General features: G+C 30.1%; 1 protein-coding gene and 1 long non-coding RNA gene across 2 annotated transcripts; both read left to right on the top strand.

Moving 5' to 3' along the window:
* Positions 1-366: 366 nt before the first annotated feature.
* Positions 367-3699, top strand: LOC141533025 (uncharacterized; the record flags this gene model as incomplete). The annotated part of the gene is made up of 3 exons (XM_074251676.1): positions 367-600; positions 668-727; positions 2857-3699. Coding segments are annotated over 3 exons (378 nt in total), but the record flags the coding sequence as incomplete, so codon positions are not given.
* Positions 3700-21813: 18114 nt separating this feature from the next.
* Positions 21814-22376, top strand: LOC141533065 (uncharacterized). Its single transcript, XR_012480170.1, has 2 exons — positions 21814-21885; positions 22258-22376. It is a non-coding gene; the product is annotated as an uncharacterized LOC141533065 (long non-coding RNA).
* The last annotated feature ends 1843 nt before the right edge of the window (positions 22377-24219 follow it).

Raw genomic sequence — 24219 nt, 5'->3', positions numbered from 1 at the left:
TTTTAACTCCACCAATATTTTTTATCTTTATTTTAAGATATTTGACATTTTTTATTCACTATTAAATTTCTATTTACAAGTATTTATTGTCATGGCTGGATAGCTAGTAATATTAAAAGTAAGTTCTTTTTTTAATTAAAAAATTTTGAAAATCGTCAAAATCATGGTGAACGTATTGGTTTAAAATATTATAAAAGCAATGTTAAAGAAATTATTTAAAGTATCATACAATTATAAGACAATCATACAATCATCAATTATAAGACATTGGTGGGCACTGTTTGCTAAATTTTTGATCTTTTTTAATTTATTGACTTGTATATATTTTTATTGAATACTACATTTTTTTACTTGTATGTACTGTAGGTTACACTCGACAATAGTCTCGTTGGCAGTCAAGACATTTGTGATCAAGAAACAAATGCAAATAATCCATTGGATTTTTACGCAGTTCCTGATGATAGAAACTTGTCATCAGAAACTGTGAATAGGACTGACGCTTCTTACATCCACGATCTAAACTACGAACATGATGTATCAAATTTATGGCTTTATGAAGACTATGATGAAGAATCACTACTTGAAGAAATTTGGTTTGACGTGAGTTAATGGTATTTATTTAAAGAGTGAAAATTTGTGGAAATTAATTTTTTTTTTATTTCCTTAGGCTGAAGATTCATCATTGACAGATGATTTCTATGTGGATTACAATAATGAACATAATCAGGTATATTTTACAATTTAACAGTTTTTTATTAGTTGTGATAAATATTGTTTTGTTTATAGTATGAAATATTTTCAGTTTAACCTTATATGTAAAAAATTGTAGCTTAGTATCTAGTAGCTCGCACGGTAGTTGAGCTATTAAATTACCCCACATGTAATCACGTAAACCTGAAAGTCGCAACTCAATCTTGATGGTGATATTCTATTTTGATATTTATATTTTTGCACTGCAAATACATTTGTAAATTTGATGTAGTATAAAAGTTACACCAAACAAAATGTTGAATTTAGGTGTACATTTTAAATTTCAAATTGTACAACAAAAAATTATTTATCATAGTTTTATATCAACGCAGTTGTGTAAAGTTCTCAGAGTGCATTATTACACTCAAATTTTTACAGGACGAACGAAATCGTTAAGTTTGAAATAATGGTTCAAAATAATTATCAATATTTTTTGTCTTAGTTTGTCAAGTTAGAACCATAATACTGATATTTTAAAAATATCCATAGTTCAGTTTAAAAATGAGCCGAATTCATCGATAAACTCTAGTACTAACCACTTAACATTTTTGAAAAATAATAGAAGATAAATTATTTTACTAAACTCTAGAAGAACTTCTGGTTGTGGCAATCTCCCAAGTATTAAATAGAGTAGAGTTCTTAGAAAATTTTTTTTCGTATTTCTTTATTTTTTATTTTTCTTTTTATTTGCAGTAAGTAATATATTATTTCAAAAGCATACAGTACTTGCTTCAGCAGAACATATACTTATTTCAAAAACATGCAAATATGTATTCACAACGAACGGAATAAATAATAGGTTACTCGTTAAAGTATATAAGCTGTATCGAAAAATTTTTAATATAAGATGAGAACGAAATTTAATCAGTCAAAATAAATATTTGAGCTATGCTATGTTGAAACGCTCAGTAATTGGAATCAACACTTTTGATGAAATTTAGTTAGGCGAATTTTTCGTAGGATTCTGGCACTTATAAAATAGTAACGCAGCATTCAATTTTTGGCTAAATCGTAATAAAAAAGTTTTTATAACCTGTAAATAAAGAAACGCTTAATAAACATAGTCCCATAGTTTTATCTATTAATGATTATATACAATGAAGGATTTGATAGATAGCATTAAAATATAGCAAATATTAAAAATTAAAATCATATTTGTATGTATTTTTTATGTAAACCATTTTTAATCTGTTTCGTTAATACATTGGGATTTTTTCCTATTATCAAAAAGAAGTTAAAACAATTATAATTTTATAAAAAAAGTATAATATCAATATTAACATTTATTTATATATAAGTTTAATGCCAGCAAAAATATTCGATTTCCATTCTAAAATTACTGTCACTTTCATTAATTTCCAAGTAGTCAAAAAAAATCTTAGGCATGGACAGTTGAAAAAAAAAAAATTATATCTAATCACTTGAAAAGCATCCTTTATCATACTATTAATTCAAATAAAAAATTATACAAAATAGAAAAATGAATCTTAATTATTTTAATATTTAATCTTTTTTTAAAGCTATACATTGTGAAAAAAAAATCTATGTTAAAAAAAATTAGCAATGTTATAATAAGAAATCAAATTGTTAAAAATTTTTAACAGTTGCATTTCTTAGCTGAAAAAATCAAAATTTTTCTCACACAGTAACTTCTTATTAAAAAAAATTTTTCTAGATTTTGGAAAAAACAATTTTGAATGAAATTTTGAAAGTTAATTATCTATCTGAAATAATTTATTTCCGAATCAACAAAAATTTTTTTCAAGAAGTAAGTTACTGTGAGAAAAATTTTGATTTTTTCAGTTAAGAAATTATAATATTGTAGATATGCAACAAATTATTTTCTCGTAACAACATTGTCTATTTTTTTTCAAAACAAATTTTTTCTGTGAGTGTAGATTTAATTTTCCGTTACTGAAAGTACTTTAATTTATATTAATTAAATTATATTATATTATAATTATATTATATTATATTATATTATATAATATTATATATTATATTATATTATAATAATTACTTCATTCATACCCTTGCGACTTTCAAATCATTCTGAAATCAGTCTGAAAAAATTCTGGAAACATTATGGAATCATGATGGTTCCAGAGTGTTTCCAGAGTGGTTTTGTGCCTATTTTCCAGCATGAAACCAGAGTGCACCCAGACTAAAGCCAGAGTGGAATCAAAGTGAACTCAGAATAAAATTAAAGTGGAACCAGAGTGAACCCAGACTAAAGCCAGAGTAAAATCAAATTGAACTCAGAATGAAACTAAAGTGAAACCAAAGTGAACCCGGACTAAAGCCAGAGTGGAATCAGATTGGACTCAGAATGAAACTATAGTGGAACCAGAGTGGACCCAGACTAGAACTAGAGTGGAATCAAATTGGACTCAGAATGTAATTAAAGTGGAACCAGAGTGGAATCAAAGTGAATCCAGAATGAAACCGAAGTGGAACCAGAGTGATGCCAGAATGGAACCAGATTAGAATCAAAGTGAATTTTACATAAAATCAAGATGGCTTCAAAGTGGAATCAACATGAAATTAAAATGAAATCAGAGTAAAATAATAATCAAATCAGAATTCATTCAGATTTAAACTAGCGTGAAGTCAACGTGAAATTTGCATGAGTCACAATGGAGTTATTAAAAATTAGATTAAACTGTCAGTAAATTTAGAATAAGTTCGGATAAAATCGAAATTAATTAAGATAAAACTACAGCAAAACTAAAGTCAGATCCGATAAAACTTCATAGGAATCTGAATGTGTAAATAATTTAATATAAATAATAAATTACCTTCATTGGAAAAAATTAATCAATTATTAATATACTTCTTAAAGTTTTTTCCATCTTTATTATATAAATGTACATAATAAGATGTTACATAGTGGAAAACGTATCCTTTTATAATTTCAATGATATATATTAATATATTAATCAACATTAACAGTTTGTTTATTTAGTCACATCTCTATTTAAAAATGTTGATTAAAGAGTATTAAAAATTAATTCTTCTCAATCAGTTTTTTTAATCAAAGTTGTTATTCATCTCATCTTTGACAAATTTAAAGATTTCTCCCAATCTTACGTACACTAAAACTATTTTAATAAAAACTTTATTATATCAATTATGAGTTGATCAGCATCGAAAATTGTATTTAAAATCAAAAATAGAAAATATAAAATTCCTATCATATAGAACGTAAGTTTCAGAAAATTGTAAATGTCTATATATAATATATCTGGTGAAGAAAATAACGTCATGCGTAATATATGTCGGTAAAAATGTATGCTTCAATTTTTCTCCTAAATTCTCTTAAAAAAATTACATATCAATCATGACATAGTTTTTACTACAGCTGTTTTTTAAAATGCTTTTCGTACATGAACCTATTCACTATATGTATACAGTCTATAATTGTGCATTAAAAATCACAGGAAAAAAATATACAACTTGAAAAAAATTAATTTTCCAATGACTTTTATTTAAAGTAAAAAATAAATTTGTCGTAATACTTCAAAGTTCACTTTCATTGTTACTTTACTTTCAAATTTTATGGTTTAAAGAAGTCAAAAATTAATGATGACCAACGTAGTAGCATTTCGTTCGTCGGTTTCCAGTGAAAAAAATGAAATTCAAGAATTAGTAGGTCCAATAATTATAAACAAAATGAAACGATCAGAATATTATAACGATATTACACAATTTTATTTAGTTACCAAACTTGACAATGTTTTGATTTAGATATCCAAATTAATTATCACGTCAATTTCTATGAACTTGTACGTCAAGTAGTATCGTATACACGATGAAAAAAAATTTTTGTCTGATCATATATGATTATACATGAGGTTTGGAATGATCAAACATATATGATCAAAACATCTTACGATAATACTCTTGGGACCTTAAAAGGTTTTTTTTTTAGACTGGCAATACGATTATTTTGACACTGACATACAGCCTGTCAATAATTACCGAAAAATTTATTGGACAGTGACTATTTTCTAATTTTTTTTATTAATGACATAATTTTTTTGTAATTTTATTGTACTTTGCGAATTTTATCAAATTTAATAAGTTCTTAAACTTTACAAAAATCTATTGAATTCCGGAATTTGATGAAATTGCAAAGATTTTTATAAAAACCAGTACTTTCTGTTGTTAAAAGTCTAATAAATTTATGTCTTTCAATATTAATGCTGGTGACTTGGACGAGTGAGCAGCGTTCCAGACGGCTTCCAGCTAAAAAGATTTGAGTTCGAGCCCTGCATACGCCTGCGATTTTTTTATTTAATATTGTCATGAATTGATTATCCTAATATTGTAACGAACCATTACCGTACTATTCCATTTCTCTATGTATTTATGAAATGAATTTGTTATTCTCGAAAGCATTTTTTTATCAGACATATATGAGTAAAAATAATTATATATGATCATATACAGGGTGTCTCAGAAGTCGTGAGCCACCGGACAGGGTGTGGTAGAAAATTGGATTCTGAATAGAAAAGTCCTTTACCATTTTTCGATCAGACCCATAGAAAAATTACTACAAATTTATGAAAATAGACCAATGAGGAGCGCGGTTTAGCGGCAGAACGGTAGGCGCAAGAGCGAGCGAGTGGAAGCGCGACAGGCAATGAGTGCGCGCTCGCTTGCACACGTGTGATATCATTGCTCAGTTATAGCGGGATGCCCGCATGCAATAATAATGATCAATGATACTCCTGTAAATAAAAAAAAATTAATATTAGAAAAATCATCCCATAGACAGCCCCATAAAATAAAAAATGTGCGATTTTTTGATAATTAAAACTCAAATTTTCGGTGTCACCGAAAAATGAAAAAAAAAAACAGTCATATTCAATGATACCCCTGTAATTAAAAAAAAAAAGAAAAGTTATAAAAGTACCCCATACACTCTGAGATACAGCCCCATAAAGCCAAAAATTTGCGATTATTTAATGATGAAATTCAAATGATCAGTGTGCACTTGAAGTTAAAAAAAAAAGCAATAAAAATAATCAGTGACACTACTGTAGACCAAAAAAATTGAAAAAAAATAAAAAACTACCCCATAGACAGGGAGATACAGTCCCATAAAGCCAAAAATTGTGCGATATTTCAATAATTAAAATAGAAATTTTCGACGACTACTCAAAATTTCAAATAAAAATCTAGGACTAATAGTTAACTATACCCATAACAATCAGAAAAAAATTAAAAATTAGAAAAACCACCCCATAGACACTAAGATACAGCCTAATAAAGCCGAGTATTTCGGGATTATTTAACATAAAAATTAAAATATTCACAGTGCATTCGAAATAGAAAAAAAATACCAATCAAAATTATCAGTGGTACTTTTGACCATCAGACAAATTTAAAAAATTGTAAAAACACCCCATAGATACCGAAATATGACTTGATAACGCACAAAAATCGGGATTGCTTAGAAATTAAAATTCAAAAAGAAACCTTTTGTACTTATCGATTAAACTCCTGTGTATCGAAAAAAATTATTATTTAAAAAACCACCCCGCAAACTCCGAATTATGATCCCATTAAGCTGAAAATTTCTGATTTTTTAGTAATTAAAATGCTACTTCTCGGTGTCCGTTGAAAATAAATGAAAAGTATGAAAACTCATTTTCAGATATACTCTTGTAAGCAAAAAAAAATAAGATTTGAAAAAACACCCCATTAACGGCGAGATAGGACCCCATAAATCCGCTAATTTGTGATTTGTTAGTAATTGAAATTGAAATTCTTGGTGTCCATTTAACAACAACAAGAGAAACCTATTGTACTTTTAAATTACACCCTTAAAAACATAAAAAAACTTAACTCTTGAAAATCCACCGCATAGACACTAACAAACATCCAAATAAAGCCAACAATTTGCGATTTTTCAATAATTAAAATTCAAATTTTCATATGACACCGAAAATTTCGATATCAATCCACAAAAAATCGATAAATCGCGGCTTTATGGAGGTGTATCTTGGGGTCTATGGGGTGAATTCTTGAATTTTGATATTTTCATTTATTAAAAAGAGTAAATTGGAAAGTGGAATGAGTTTATGCTCTTTATTTTAAGTGGACACCGAGAATTTCAATTTAAGTCAATTAAAAATCGACAAATAGCGACTGTATGGGGATGTATCTCGGTGTCTGTGGGGTGGATTCTAAAATTTTGATTTATTATTTTATAACAGAGATAACATTAAAAAGTACAATAATTTTCTTTTACTTATTTTGAGTAGACACCGAGAATTTCAATTTAAATCAATAAAAAATCGAACAATTGTGGCATTGTGGGGTTGCCTCTCGGTGTTTATGGGGTGGATTCCAAAATTTTGATTTTTTAATTCATAAAAAAGGTTAAACTGGAAAGAAAGATAATTTTCTTTGAGTTATTCCGAGTTGACACCGAGAATTTCAACTTAACTTCACAAATAATGGAGAAATCGCAGCTTTATGGGGGTGTATCTCAGTGTCTATGAGGTGGATTCTTAAATTTTGATTTTTCAATTCTTTACAAAGGTTACATTGGAAAGTACGATAATTTTTTTTAAGTTATTTTCAGTGGACACCGAGAATTTCCATTTAAATCGATGGAAAATCGAAAAATCGCGGCTTTATAGGGTTGTCTCCTGATGTTTATAGGGTGGATTCCGAAATTTTCTTTTTTTAATTCATGACGAAGATTGAACTGGAAAGTGGGATAGTTTTCTTTGGCTTATTTTCAGTGGATACCGAAAATTTCAAATTAAATAAATGAAAAATTGACAAATCGCGGCTTTATGGGGGCGCATCTCAGTGTCTATGGGGTGGACTCCATAATTTTGATATTTTTATGTATGACTGACGTTAAATTGAATAGAAGGATTATTTTCTTTTTGTTATTTTCAGTGGACACCAAGAATTTCATTGAAAGTAAATTAAACATCGACTTATCGCCAGTTTATGGGGGTGTATCTCGGTGTTTATAGGGTGGATTCCATAATTTTGATATCTTTGTGTATGACCGAGGTTACATTAGATAGGAAGATTATTGTAATTCTGTTATTTTAAGTGGACACCGAGAATTTCAATTTACGTCAAATAAAAATCGACAAATCGCGAGTGTATGGGAGTGTATCTCGGTGACTCTGGGGTGGTTCCTAAAATTTCGATTTTTTATTTCATAACAAAGATAACATCAGAAAGTACAATAATTTTCTTTGACTTATTTTGAATGGACACCGAGAATTTCAATAACAATCCAAAAAAAAATCGAGCAATCCCGGTTTTATGGGGCCGTATCTCGGTGTCTAAGGGGTGGTTTTTGTAATTTTTAATTTTTTTCTGATTGTTATGGGTATAGTTAACTATTAGTCCTAGATTTTTATTGGAAATTTTGAGTAGTCGTCGAAAATTTCTATTTTAATTATTGAAATATCGCACAATTTTTGGCTTTATGGGACTGTATCTCCCTGTCTATGGGGTAGTTTTTTATTTTTAAAAATTTTCTTCACCTACTGTAGTGTCACTGATTATTTTTATTGCTTTTTTTTTTCACTTCAAGTGCACTCTGATCATTTGAATTTCATTATTAAATAATCGCGAATTTTCGGCTTTACGGGGCTGTATCTCCCTGTCTATGGGGTAGTTTTTTTTTTTTTCAATTTTTTTGGTCTACAGTAGTGTCACTGATTATTTTTATTGCTTTTTTTTTTAACTTCAAGTGCACACTGATCATTTGAATTTCATCATTAAATAATCGCAAATTTTTGGCTTTATGGGGCTGTATCTCAGAGTGTATGGGGTACTTTTATAACTTTTCTTTTTTTTTTAATTACAGGGGTATCATTGAATATGACTGTTGGCTTTTTTTTTTTTCATTTTTCGGTGACACCGAAAATTTGAGTTTTAATTATCAAAAAATCGCACATTTTTTATTTTATGGGGCTGTCTATGGGATGATTTTTCTAATATTAATTTTTTTTTATTTACAGGAGTATCATTGATCATTATTATTGCATGCGGGCATCCCGCTATAACTGAGCAATGATATCACACGTGTGCAAGCGAGCGCGCACTCATTGCCTGTCGCGCTTCCACTCGCTCGCTCTTGCGCCTACCGTTCTGCCGCTAAACCGCGCTCCTCATTGGTCTATTTTCATAAATTTGTAGTAATTTTTCTATGGGTCTGATCGAAAAATGGTAAAGGACTTTTCTATTCAGAATCCAATTTTCTACCACACCCTGTCCGGTGGCTCACGACTTCTGAGACACCCTGTATAATAATGCATAAGTAAATCTGATTATATATGATTAGACGTGGCCAATATATATATATATATATATATATATATATATATATATATATAAACTTTTGAACAAACTACATTTTCTGAATCAGCTCGAAAAACTGAGTCAGAAAATGGCTAAATTTTTTAAAAGTTGCGCCATGAGGACGGCTGCAATAGTTAGATTTTTATGAAATCTACTAAAAATTATGTAGCAATACGAACGTTTTGAACCATATGTATTTTGATCAGACGAAACAAGATCGATATAAATTCACAGTAGGTATACTGAAGTGTAAACATGACAGGTCCGTTCTAAAAATTCTTTGGATTTAATCTAAAAATACTTTGGAGTAACTCAAAATTCATAAAGGATTTGCTAAGAAAATAATTAAAGTTCACTCTGCAACAATTTGTATTCACTTTGGTTCTACGCTGGTTTTATTCTTTATCTACTCTCATTCCATTTTGATTCCAATCGAATTTTATTCAGGTTGCATTCTGATTCAACTCCGACGCAACTTTGGTTTTATTCTGGCTCCACTCCGCATCCACTCTGGTCTCACTCGATAACCAATCTAGACCCGCTTCGGGTCCACTATGAATTCATTCTGTATCGATCGTGAATCTACTGTGTATCCACTTTGGTTTCATTCTGGCTCCACTATAGTTTCACTCAATAACCAATCTGGCTCCGCTTTGACTTCACGTTGATTCCATTCTGTATCGATCTTGAATTTTCTATGTGTTCACTATGGGTCCACTATGTATTCAATTTGTATTCACTCTGTATTCACTATGTATTCCCTCTGTATTCACTCTGAATACAGTCTGGTTTCAATCTGTATCCAATCTGGTTTCACTCTGAAAAAAAGGCACAAAACCACTCTGGAAACACTCTGGATCTAGTATGATTCCACTCTGACTCTGGAAACAGAGTGGTTCCAGAGTGGACTCGCAGTCGCAAGGGTAGGTTGCAAAAATATTTTTCTTGGGTTTTTTAAAATTGAAAAATTCATATCTTTAACAAAAATAATACTACCTAAAGAATTTTTTAATAATTTGAGATTCGTAAAAGCATAATTGAAAAAAATGATTGAAATTAATGCTGCAATGTGATTTTATGATTATTTAAATTTCCAAATTCGGTCAATTTCTGATTTGTCAAGATTTGTTTGATTATTGTCGCAAGTATTATCTTCAACTTGAAGCCAAAAATATTGTTGTACCTCTAAAAGTTTTCAAGAGACATTAGAAAAACTGCCAGTAAATCATATAAATATTTCTACAAGAATTTGCTTTGATATTTATTTCTCTATGTGACAAGCATGCTTGTTTTTTTATTTTTTATTAAAAAAAAAAAATTTTTAATTCAATGTAGGTTGCTTATTTGTGGATGGCCCCTAGTCTCAATTGTGTCAATGTTAGAGGTGCAGTAATTCAACCAATAAAATAAATGACAGAAATCTATTTTGTAATAATTTACTTAGGAAAACATTGAATTTGATAAATACAGGTCTTGAATATTCATATAAAGTGAAAATATATAGTATAATTAGTTTTACAAGCGAATAATTCTTGACGCTATTAATTTAGAATTATTCACGTGACAGTAACATCAAAGAATATCAATTTATTGCTTGATATACACTAGTCACAAAAATTAAAGGATATAAAAAAAAATTCCAAATTTTTGGGTGATTTTCAACGAGCTGTAACTCCGAGGAAAATGATCGTACAGTAAAGAAAAAAAAAGCAAATTATAGCTCTAAGTATCTAGTTTTCAGATATGACCATGAAAATTTTTTATCATGTAGGGGTCTGGAGTAATCCTAAGAAAACTAAAAAAAAAATTTTTCCAAATTTTTTCTCGTCTTAAAAAAGGTCTACGGGCTTCAAAAAATTTTTTTTCATTATATCTTCCAAAAGCTCTTTTAGAAAAGTTTATGCCCTTTAATTTGACGTAATCAAAAAGCCTGTAGGATGATTTGCCGCAGAGCTATCGTTAATCAAAGCAAAAAATTACTTTTTAACTTTGACAATCAATAACTCTGGAAATAATGATCGTATAGAACATCGAAGGAGAGTTTTGAAAACGACATGATATTCTCTATAAGATACTGTAAATGGCTTTTGTCGAAAAAATTTTTTTTGAATTGAAAACTTTGACTGAAAAAAAGACAAAAATTCGCACAACTAAGGATATTTGGATAACTTGGTATAACTTTGGATAAAATGGATGAACGAAGGATATCGTCGGTAACTTTTTCAACCTCCAAGTGTCCTCTAAAATCCCTGAAAAATTCAAAGCGCTGCGATTTTTTTTTCCTAGTGCCCCGAAGCTTCAAATTCTTTGTTTTCGCTAAAATCACCATTATAAGCAATTATTCGATTTTCATTTATTTTTTCAGTGGAAAAAATTTTTTTTCCTCTAAAATCTTTATTTTTTGGATCAAAGAGATTAACTTTTCAAGAAATTTGAAAAAAAAAAAAAAAAAAAAATTTAAATTTTTTTGAAAATTTTTTTGATATTTTTTTGACTGCTGTCTTACCGAATGCGTTAATGTTACCCAATGCGTACTACGTAGAGGTTGCTCAGTCGGATTTAGGCTTCTTTCACACACTTGTGTGTGTGTATGTGCGTGCGTTCGTGGTGGTGTGTGTGTGTGTTCGTGGGTGTTCGTTTATGCACACAAGTGTATGTAAAAAGCGGAAGTCCGACTGAGCAACCTCTACGTAGTACGCATTGGGTAACGCTAATGCATTCGGTAAGACAGCAGTCGAAAAAAATCGAGAAAATTTCGTTTACTTTTTGTTTTTTACTACAAAAGGAGAAAAAAAAGAAATATCTTATAGAGAATATCATGTAGTTTTCAAAACTCTCCTTCGATGTTCTATACGATCATTATTTCCAGAGTTATTGATTGTCAAAGTTAAAAAGTAATTTTTTGCTTTGATTAACGATAGCTCTGCGGCAAATCATCCTACAGGCTTTTTGATTACGTCAAATTAAAGGGCATAAACTTTTCTAAAAGAGCTTTTGGAAGATAAAATGAAAAAAAATTTTTTGAAGCCCGTAGACCTTTTTTAAGACGAGAAAAAATTTGGAAAATTTTTTTTTTTTTAGTTTTCTTAGGATTACTCCAGACCCCTACATGATAAAAAATTTTTCATGGTCATATCTGAAAATTAGATACTTAGAGCTATAATTTGCTTTTTTTTCTTTGCTGTACGATCATTTTCCTCGGAGTTACAGCTCGTTGAAAATCACCCAAAAATTTGGAATTTTTTTTATATCCCCTAATTTTTGTGACTAGTGTATAATTTGTGAGAAGATACGTTTGCTAAGAAATGTACGACAATTTTTTTAAGATAAATATTTTTCAAAGCGATGTACTGAAATCTTCCTCACTATTCAATTAATCTGAATAATATTTGTTAAGTGATTCAAATTGTAAAGTTACGAGAAATAAAATTAGCTTTATTTAGGGCGAATAATATACAATTATGTATTAATTATGTTTTTGGTGAAAATTCTATTGATCATCTTTTTTTTGTTGAATAAATACTTTTTAATCTTAATATGCTTTCGACAAATTTCTGAAAAATATTACTCTAGAATAATTTATAAAGTTATTTTTATCGTTAATTTTTGTTTAAATATTTAACGATCTTCGAATATCTTTAATAATTTCGGCTGATTTAAATAATTTAAGAAACCATAGAAAAACTGAATGACTAATTTTTATTTTTTTTTACAGCAAAAAGATGAGGAAGAAGGCGCGAGTTACGATTACAATAGACCACTATGTAAGTGTACGACAATCACGCAGGGAGAAGCTCTAATGATGGCTCTCGCACTAGGAGTTGAAGAATCTCTAACGTGGAAAACTATTGTTGGTATATTATCCATGATTAACACGTTATTCCAAAATGACGTGGTTTCGTCATCGAAATATAAGTTATTTAAAACTTTAAAACTAAATGAAGATATTCTTGCTTACCATGTATATTGTCGTGAGCATTCATTACACATCATTACTTTGGCGCTCAAGACAAATTAAATAAAAACGGATTACAGTGTCCAATTTGCGACAATAGTGAGAAACCGCCAGATATTTCATATTTTTTGACGTTTGACATCTCCTTACAGTTGAAATCAATATTAGAAGATCCAGAAGTGCAACAAATATTCCTGGCTAATCTTCAAGATAAAAAATATAATGAAAACAACAATGATCTTCAGAGTATGAGTGATGGCCAGATATATAAAAAATTATCTACAACAAATAACCCTTTATCACATAAATACAACTTCTCATATACTTTCAATACTGATGGTTGTCAACCATCAAAATCCAGTAAGCTTTCTATTTGGCCCATCTATGCAAGTATTAACGAGCTGCCTTTGAAACTACAATCTAAGCACATGATTATGACTGGTTTATGGGTCGACAAAGAAGAGCCAGACATATTATTATTTTTGCTACCATTCGTTGATGCAGCGAATAAACTATCAGACGAAGGTGTAGAATGGAAATTACAACAACAAACAGTAACCAGCAAGTTTATTCCCATATGTGCCGTAGTAGATTCTGTGGCAAGATGCAAAATTTTAAACATGAAGCAATATAATGGTTCTTATGGTTGCACATTCTGCGAACATCCGACAGTGCGTATTAACAACTATCAAAAGTTTCCTATAACAACGGTTGTTCCAAAAGAACGAACCAACGAATCAGTTAAAGAACAAATGCTACTTGCTGGTGAAAGTGACTTTGGTAGTGATATCATGGGTGTGTGGGGACCATCACCGTTAATAAATCTAAATTATTTTGACATTGTTGATGGGATGTCACCTGATTATATGCATGCTATTTTATTAGGTGTAATAAAACAGCATACTGAAATTCTAGTGTCTTCAATCAGTAAAGATTACTATGTAGGAAATCCGAACCAACTTGAAGCAATTAATATTAAACTTATAAACTTTAAGCATCCTACGTGTATAACTCGATCCCCAAGAAAATTAACAGAGCGGGAAATGTGGAAAGCAACTGAATGGAGATCATGGCTTCTTTTCTATTCACTTATATACTTAAAAGATATTCTTCCCTACAAGTATTTAGAACATTTAGCTCTATTGGTGAAAGCTATTCGTATTTTACTATCTGATCGAATTAATTTTGATGAGCTAGATACAGCTGACTCTTTGATTTTGCGATACGTAGTCTTATATGAAGAATATTTTGGTACACAAGCAATGACATACAATATTCACCTATTATTACATTTGGTGAAAAGTGTAATAAAATTAGGTCCGTTACAGTGTCACAATACTTTCATATTTGAAAATGAAAATCACTTTCTGATGAAATTGCGCAAAAGTCCCAATAAAATCCTTATTCAAATTGCCAGACGATACATGTTCCAGAAAGCAATAACACCATTGAAAAATAAGATTAATATAAGTAATTCATTCTCACAATTTTGTGAACGAAATTTGACAGGTCGATTGAAAAATACTTTTGAAGTGGACGGCTGTATACTGATTGGGAAAGGTACAAAATATAATTTAAATGATAACGAGCGAAAACTTGTAAACAGATCTGAAACATGTAAATCTTTTAATAGATTTATCTACAACGGCAAGAGATATACATCGAAAAATTATCGAGCATGCGCAAAAATAAATGACTCCGTAATATTATTAGAAAGTGGAAAAATAGGGATAATTAAAAACGTTTGTCTCTTTAATTCAGATAAAGCAGAAAAAAAAATTTACATATTTTTTGAGGAAGTAGTAAGATTAAAGAAATACTTTCATTCTTAGAGAAATGTTACTGTAAATAATATTGAAGAATGTTGATTAATTACCGAAGAGTTGAATGTTTGTGAAGCAAAAACGATATCGCAACCGCGTATGTTAACTCCAGTACAAAACAAACATTATGTGATTTTTATACCACCAGGATGTTATGGTGATTAAAAAAATTATACATAAATAGTAATAAATGTTGCCAAAAAATGCCTCGATCGTGTATGTAAGTGTAGTGTTAATAATATTAGCATTAAGGATAATTTTTTGTAAACAAAATAACGTTTTTGATAATGAGTGATGCATTAACTTATAAAATAGTTGTCAAAAAAAATTCTTGTTTTTTTTTTTTTTCATAATTTTTCTTCTCTGTTTGAGTAGACTATGTTGTATGTTATATTTTTATATACCAAATAAAATTCGATTCAAAAATATTGATATTACTAACACAGACAAAGTCAATAAATGTATTTGTAGAATAAGCTATGGAAAAATATTGTCAATTTCTTAGGGTCTTTTGTTTTTATAAATGTAAAAATTGGATAGTACATTAAGATTAGAGTTTAAATATACAATGGTATTGGTGTGAATTTAATTGTAACAACCAACATGCTGAAAATAAAATTAGATATTTTATTCTTAATAATTTTGTATCAATAACGTATATTCAAATGCAATAAAGAAAAATAACTATTGCAACAGTCAGTTTTGTTAATATATATGTACCAAGAAAAATATAAATAATTACTATAAAATTATCAGTGTAATATTTTACTCAATTTTTTTCAATCGATAATAAATTCAAAATAAAATATATTCTATTACTGTGTAACAAGAAAGAAGATTAATTGTCAGTAAGTTAAAATTTTCGATAAAATAAAATATAAAACCTTTGTAGAATTATCTCTATTGCAACAGTGTAATTGTTTCTTTAAGAATATTTAATTGATTGAATAGTTATTGCTCAAGAAGTCTTTTTAATACTTGAAAACTCTGAAAAAGTCTTTCTATTTTGCTTAATTCATTTAATTAAATAAATCTGAAAAAGTCTTAGTAAGTCTTTATAACTCTTTTCAAAAGTCCCAAATCTCAGAGAATATTTGACTTTTTCAGAGTTTGTCAGACTTAGTCAGAGTTATTCACCAAAAATAAGACATTTTTTGTCTTTTTCAGAGAAAGTAAGACTTTCAAAAAGTCTTATTCAGACTTTTGAAGACTTTTTAAGAGTTTTTTCAGAGAAAATTTTCCATAAGGGTATATATATATATATATATATATATATATATATATATATATATATATATATATATATATATATATATATATATATACATAAATGAACTTTTAAACTATAGGTATTTTTTGACTCAGTTCGTCGAGCTGATTCAGAATATAGCAAAATTTTTCAAAAGTTGCATCATGAGGACAAATACAATAGTTGATTTCTATGAAATTTACTAAAAAAATATATAAGCTTTTCAACCATCTATATTTTCTGATCTATGATTGCAATAAGTAACAACCTTTTATTGTAAAAACAATTAATACTGCTTAGTTGCAGTAGTAAATAAACAATTCTTTATTATCAATTCCCTGAATAAAAATATTGGCTGAAAAGTATTGAAAAGCAGTTGCCCTATGTAAATTGTATATCTTTATGTACCCAAAAAGAATTGAAAAGTATTTACATTTCATCATTTTTAATCCTTTTCAATCAATATTTTTAACCAGGGTGTTTTGACTCGCGATTGGTTTACCGCGAGTATTCTGAAATTACGTATAAAATTCAAAATATATTTTATTTTATACCAAATTAATTGTCTTAATTGATTGTAAAATAAAACGTTTAAGTTACAACAAATAAGCACGATACAATAAATTAGATATTGCATCAAGTAAAAACCATGAGGTTGAGTTAAACTATAAAGTTTATTAAAACCAAAAATGCGACTGTGCGCTACAAGTGTGTAAGAATAACCAACAGACAAAAATACAAACTTATTACAAGAAAAGTAAAAACTAGAGGCGTTACAACTACAAGCAGGGAAAATTAGTGGTAGGAAAATTTGGCAACGAATGGTTAATCAGGAAAGGAATTCAGAGGCGGGATAATTACAGGCAATGCAGTTCGGAAACTAGATAGGGAAGGACGATACGGGTGCAAGGATGTTACCCGGATGGGCGGCACATTTACAAAATATTTCTAAACTTAGTTGACAATAAAAAGATTAAAAATACAAAATTTACCCAAAAACGAAACCCAGACCGTCATAAAACTAAGTATTAAATTTATGGCCATAAGCAGATAAAAAAATACTTAAGAAAACATACCAAGAAAAACCCATCATTAAAAAAATGCATTTACTATTCTAAGGCTAGCAAAATAACTTAAATATAAGAAAACAGCAGCAAATAGTCTTGCCTGTTAATGTAATACATAGAACTGGGAATTTTACAGTCATAAATAAAATTGAGCAAATGAATGAATCCCTGTAGATAAAAAAGCCACTTAAAAATACGGATTTAAATCTTAAATGTAAAAATAAAATATATTATTTATGCTGTTTGCTAAATAAGCAACAATTTTTGCCCAAGCAATAAAAAACGTAAAATTATTCTAAATTAATTCAAAAAATGTTCTAAAACTAGTTGTACGACGGAACACAGGGTCATTGAATGGACGGTCTTTTTTACCTTATAAAACCTCTGAGTGATATTTACTATTCACGACATTGCAAATAATAACATTATACATATTATTCATTGTACGATAAATATCAAATTAGCAATAAGCTAATTAGACAATAATTTTTAAATAAATCTAAAGTTAGTACTTGTAAAAAAAATTTTTAAAGTTTTACAACCACATGTGAAATTGTTAGTATTATTCTTACTAATTGAACAAAAAAAAATTAACATTTCTTTTACATTATATTAGATTTAAATTTCCCAGGGAATAGCTAATGCTGATACCTAACTGACCCCTGGCGGGCTATACCATACTACTCTCTAACGGCAAGCGCGCTTCAGACAAATAATTTATCTTTGTATAACCTCGTCTAAATCCGTCTTTCTTCATTGCATCTCTCTGCCCAGTATTTCTCCGTTCTTGTAATTAAATTTATCAAAATGCATCCAAAATTTAATGACCTGATTAAATTTAGGTCATTTGAAAGTTTTGAACGAAGGTTCAAAGCTTATCAATATACGAGTGGATATACCTTCTCAAGAACATCAGCGCTATTAAAAAATGTCACGTACCTACATTAGAAATTAATGAGGAACTAAACAAAACATTTAAAATTTATTTTGCAAAATTCACCTGCACTACCAAATTGCCAAATGATATAAAGTAAGTTAATAATAACTTTAATAATAATAATAAATTGTTTATTGACCGTGTGTGTGTAATTTTGAATGAATATTTCTAAGCCTAGATCGGTCTTCCAGGGTGTTCTTATTCATTAAGTAGGAATTTACGTATGTACTCACTTAATATCTGAACAATTTTTGTCAATTCAAAAAAGATTTATGTGTACCATCTCTCTTATTGAATACTAGTAGCTGAAAGTTTGGTCAGTATCTGCTCTGATGTTAATGTTAATCAAAATCTTTTTAAAATTAATTTTAAAGTCAAGCGTAACTCAGAAAAAATATGAGGGTCGGACCAACCCAGAATTCGAACCAAGGTCTTCACGATTCCATGTCAGGTGTTCTACCAGTTAAACTACCGGATTCCTCTCCACCTATTTTTTTGAAGCACACCCTTAAGTGAATATGTAAATTTCTACTCATACACAATGAATAACAACACACTAGACGACCGATCAAGGCTTAGAAATATTCATTTAATAATAATAATAATTATTATTATTATTATTATTATTATTATTATAACAATAATAATAATACTAACCATTATGATACTTATAATAACTACTGTTGTTATTGTAGTTAGGTTTTTCTTTGCTATGGTTTAGATTTTTCATTAATTTTCAATTTCCTATTCCTGATAAATGATTATCATTAATATTAATTTCCTTTTTTTTTTAGGAAGAAAAAGTCGTGTAGTGCATCGTTCAAGGTTCGGTTAAGCAATAGAAATGAAAACGACATATATCTGGAACTTTACGATGTTGTAAAAAAACATACCCACAAAAGCTGTCCGGTAAGTTTAATATTGACCTGCTATAAGCACATATTTGTGTTAATTACATGTAACTTTATATCTATTCATTTTTTTAGGATCATTTTTTGGATTCGTTGCCTGAGGTAAATGATACAATTGACAAAAAAAATGAAAATTCACAGTCAGCTGGAATGAAAGTAAATAAGATTAAAAATTGTACGGTGACATCTGAATCTTTAACCAATAAAGAAGGTGGTAATGTTAATGAATCCACGATCTTAGAACCAATTTAAGTATCAACTGTCTTGCAGTCGACAGCATGCGACGGAATTGATGAAGATTCTGCTACTGAATTTGAAGATTTCATCGTAGAGAAAAGTCCAGGAGGAACTGATTTGCAGTCGGCAGGAATTCCTTCAGAGACTCCTCAACCAACGGAAGCAGCTCCCAAACCTCAGAGTCCTCTCGCACCACTCAACACTAATAACGATCTTAAAAAAGTGACTACTATAGCCTGTACAACTCCCACGCAAACACCACCAGTAACAAAACTTGAAAAGTTGGCTGCTAAACAAAATACAAACGAGTCAGTGGTTACTTGTACAGCCGACGATACTCCAGTGACTCAAAGCCAACCATTGGCTTTTTTCGGCTCAAACATTCTCGAAACGTCGTTAAGGGGGATAGCCACTGTAAAATTTCGGAAAAAAAATTTTTTTTTTTTTTTCATTAAACTGAAGTTTATATATTCAAAATTATGTATTTCAAATTTTATAGAAAAATTCCGAATAGTTTTCGAGTTATAGTCATTTTTATAAGAGCGCGTCGATTGACCGTTTTACGCGCGGCGCTTCGACGAAAACATCGCCTGCTCGCTCCGTCTTTGATTCGTACGGGTTGGCGATTGTTTTCCCTCACGATTGTCAACCGTTACAATTATTTGACTTTTAACGTATATTTTTTCTTATTGTTGAGATACTGTACCTCATAGTTTAGTTGTTTTGTATGAATACACACTCGTTCTTTAATTTATTGAGTTTCTTAGTGTACTCGTTATTGTTTACTTACTTATTTTTTTTAAATCTTCTGATCTTTTTTTTTGTTTATTTAACAAAAAAATTTGTTAAATAATGGATCGTAAACAAAGTAAAGTTATTAAAAACGAAAGAAAACTGCCAAACGACAGGAAAAAATTTAATCGACCGCTCAACAGATATGAAACTGAAAAAATACTGGCTCTCAACGACGTGATAGTGCTTCCAAGAGGAAATTATCACAAAAATCTGATTGTACAATTGATTCGAGTATTAGCTACAAAATTATAAATTTTTTTCGATATTTAATTTACTAAGTGGCTGTGTATCGTGTAAAAAGTGTGGTGGTGATGTAAACTTTACTGAGACAAGTATTCGAGGATTAGGTTTTAAACTAGTTGTGAATTGCAAAAATGTGATCCAGTTTTGATAAATTCATGTCCACTCATCAAGAATGCGTATGAAATTAATCGCCGTTTCATCTTTGCAATGCGGATAATTAGTATTGGGTTATCTGGAGCTGAAAGATTTTGTGCTTTCATGGATTTACCACGACCAATGTTCCATAGCTTTTACGATCGTCTGGTCACACAAATCAGAAATGCAGCTAGAAACTGTTGTGATTTAGTGTTGAAAAAAGCTGCTAAAGAAGAAATCCAAGAAACCTGCAAGCATTTAAAATCCAATGACATTCCTGGAATTTCTGTCTCCGGTGACGGTAGTTGGAAGAAAAGAGGGTTTAAATCTTCATTTGGTATATCTTCTCTAATTGGTTACTTCACTGGCAAAATCGTAGATGTAAGTATGAAATCCAGTTATTGTAAGATGTGTGCGCTAATGAGCTCAAAAAAGGAACAGCTGAATACGATCAATTTATGCAAGACCATGCTCTAGACTGTCCAATAAACCATGAAAATTCTTCTGGACAAATGGAGGTAGATGGAATAAAAGAGATGTTTATGCGATCAGAGTTATTACATAACGTTAAGTATGTAAACTATATAGGTGATGGTGACACTAAAACGTATAAAAATATTTGTGATGCTAAACCGTATGGGGACATGGTGAAGATAAAAAAAAGGAATGTATTAATCACGTGCAAAAACGAATGGGTAGTCGACTAAGGGCTTTGAAGAAGCAACGAACTAACAAGAAGACAAAAACAGGAAAAGAAGAAAATACACAGAAAAGTTTAGGTGGGAAAGGTCGATTAACGGACAAAGCAATTAATGAATTTACAAAGTATTATGGTTTAGCAATCAGACGTCATTCTAATGATGTTGATGAGATGTATAATGCTATTTGGCAAACATTTTATCACAAGTTTTCATCACCCGAAGATCCGCAGCATTTTCTTTGTCCTGAAGGTGCAAATTCGTGGTGTCAATTTCAAAAAGCTGTGGCAACAAATACTTTGGACTCATTAGTTGAAAAACCACCGCTTCCTGCAGATATTGCGGAAGCTTTAATACCGATTTATGAAGATCTATCGAATCCAGAGTTATTGGAACGATGTGTCGGTGGGTTTACACAAAATAATAATGAAAGCTTCAATGCATTAGTGTGGCAGCTCGCCCCAAAAACAAATTCTTCTTGTTCCCTTATTGTTGAAATAGCTTTATATATTTCAACAATTACATTCAATGATGGGGCTCTAGCAACTCTGAAGATATTAGAGAATCTCGATGTTAATGTAGGACCAACACTCTACTCATACTGCGCTGAGCGCGACGCTACTCGGGTTAAAGCTGCTGAAAGCCGCATGGAAACGGCCAGTAAAAAAAAAAAAGTCAAGGTCAATACTAAAGATAAGGAGGAAGAACCCTCATATGGCCCAGGACTTGATAGTTTGATGTGAGTATGAATATTTTGTGAAAGACTAGATTTTAAAGTTGCGAGAATCTTCTTAAAACTTTACTCGCGTTTTTCTCAAAACGACTTTTTCAAACTTTCCGGTACTGTAACTTTCGTAAATATGAACCGATTCTCAATTTTTTTGTTTCCCCGTATTCGTCTACTTAGTGGCTATCGTCGCACGTAGGGGATTTTGAAAATTTTAATTTTTAAGATTTTTAAGGCTGTTTGAGTCCAAAAAATGAGGAAAAAAGACGAAAAAATTTTCAATATGGCGCCATTTTTTCTCAAATCAAAATTTTCAAAATCCCCTACGTGCGACGATAGCGACATTCCTATAGATTAAAATGCCGTTTGGTTTTTTTGTTTCAGATAATCCGTTTTTGAGTTACAGTACCGGCAATGGAGGGGGAAATTTTTTTGGTGCTCTACAAAAATGTTTATAACTTTGTGATAACAAAATATTTTTGAATAAAAATTTAGGAGAATTATCCTCAACATATACTTTATAAAACAAAAAAAACCCGATCCCCAAATTCCTTTATTATCCTAGTAAAAAAAATTCCCGAAAATTGCCTATTTTTTCCAGCGTCACAGTGGCTATCCCCCTTAACTGAAGCCAATCAACACTTGAACATTTTACAAAACCAGCCGACAACTTTTGGATCTAAAATGACATTAGTTATAAAAAGTTCTGCTCCAACTCCTATGACTACTAGCCAGCAAACACTCTTCACTTCTGCCAGCCAAACTTCGACTACTGCGACTTCCAAAACTTTTACAGCTTCGCATTCTGAATCGATGTCAACATTCTCTATCGTTTCGAAACTGATAGACACGCCGGCCCTATCCTCAACGATTACTGAACAGCGTTCAAATACATCAACTACTGAATTGTTGGACTTATCCAAACTATCCAGCAGATCCACTGAAGCCTTGGAAGAAATGGCTGTGCAGTCGACAGCGCAGGACGGTAATAGTAAAGATTTCAAAGCGGTTACCAATAATAATCCTGTTATTGAGCCAATTGATGTTGCAAAAAAAAAACTGGCAAAGCAATTAAGCGAAAAAAAGGGTTCCGATTTACAGCAAAGAAAAGGTACAAATCCAAAATTGACGAATGGTACTGCAGTACTTGCAAAAAGAATGGACGCATCAACTCAGCTATGTGTTCAGAGTGTGCAAGATATTCGCATGTACAGTGCTCTAAAGAAGAGTCTCCGGGAGTATGGATATGCAACGGTTGTCGTAGTCAAGAGTAATTATTTTTGACTCAAATTACGTTTACTTTCTTTCTTAATTAAATTAATTTTTATTAATAATATATTGTGTGCTTCAAATAAATAATTATGTGTTGTAACTTTTTTGAAAATTCAATTATTTCCTTCCCTTTTTATAAATGTAATCATACAGTTCTTTACTGCAGATATCTTGAACTGATTTTGCGATTTAGTTTTACTTTTACTACCAAACAACAAATTAACTTTCTTCATTGGTGTAATTGTTTTTGTTATAAAGCACAATAAAAATAGAGTAATTTCTGCTATTGCTTTGTTTTCGATGCACACCCTTGTGGAAATAATTCTCTGAAAAAACTCTTGACAAGTCTTTATAACTCTGAATAAGACTTTTCGTAATTCTTCACATCCCTAACTAAGTGAAGGAAAGACTTAATAAGTCTTCAAAACTCTGCAATACTCTTCAAAAGTCAAATTTTCCCTGCAATTTCGGAATTTCTCAAAGAGTTATTAAGACTTGATAAGACTTGTTCAGTTTTACAGGAAAAGATGAAAATATTTCTTTTCAAAAAAATTACTTATCAGAATTAAATGAAACTATAAAAAAGAATTAATGAATGTTTTAAAAAAATTTTTTTTAAATAATATTTTCATCACGAAAATACTTTGATGGGCATCGAATCACTCATAGTTGAGCAAGTCAAAACATCAACAGCAAATGAAGTGCACTTGCTGTTGGAAACAGATATTACTCAAAGAGTAAATCCAATCGGTATTTAATTTGGACTATCAAATATTAAAGTCAACTTTCTAGGTAGGAAAGAATTTTCTAACCACATGCCACCTATTAGAAACTAAGAACACTCAAAGATTCTAACTGTAAATTCGTAAACTAAAATATGTTAGGTATCAATTAATTCCAGCAGATAGCGTGTGGATAGAAAATTCTTTCCTACCTAGAAAGTTGACTTTAATATTTGATAGTCCAAATTAAATACCGATTGGATTTACTCTTTGAGTAGTATCTGTTTCCAACATCAAGTGCACTTCATTTGCTGTTGATGTTTTGACTTGCTCAACTATGAGTGATTCGATG

Source organism: Cotesia typhae, unplaced genomic scaffold (genome assembly GCF_013202065.1).
Source record: "Cotesia typhae breed Kobodo isofemale line unplaced genomic scaffold, CoteBio_Ctyphae contig_81, whole genome shotgun sequence".
In the NCBI taxonomy this organism is placed as follows: Eukaryota; Metazoa; Arthropoda; class Insecta; order Hymenoptera; family Braconidae; genus Cotesia; species Cotesia typhae.
This window is presented reverse-complemented; position numbering and strand designations above follow the sequence as displayed.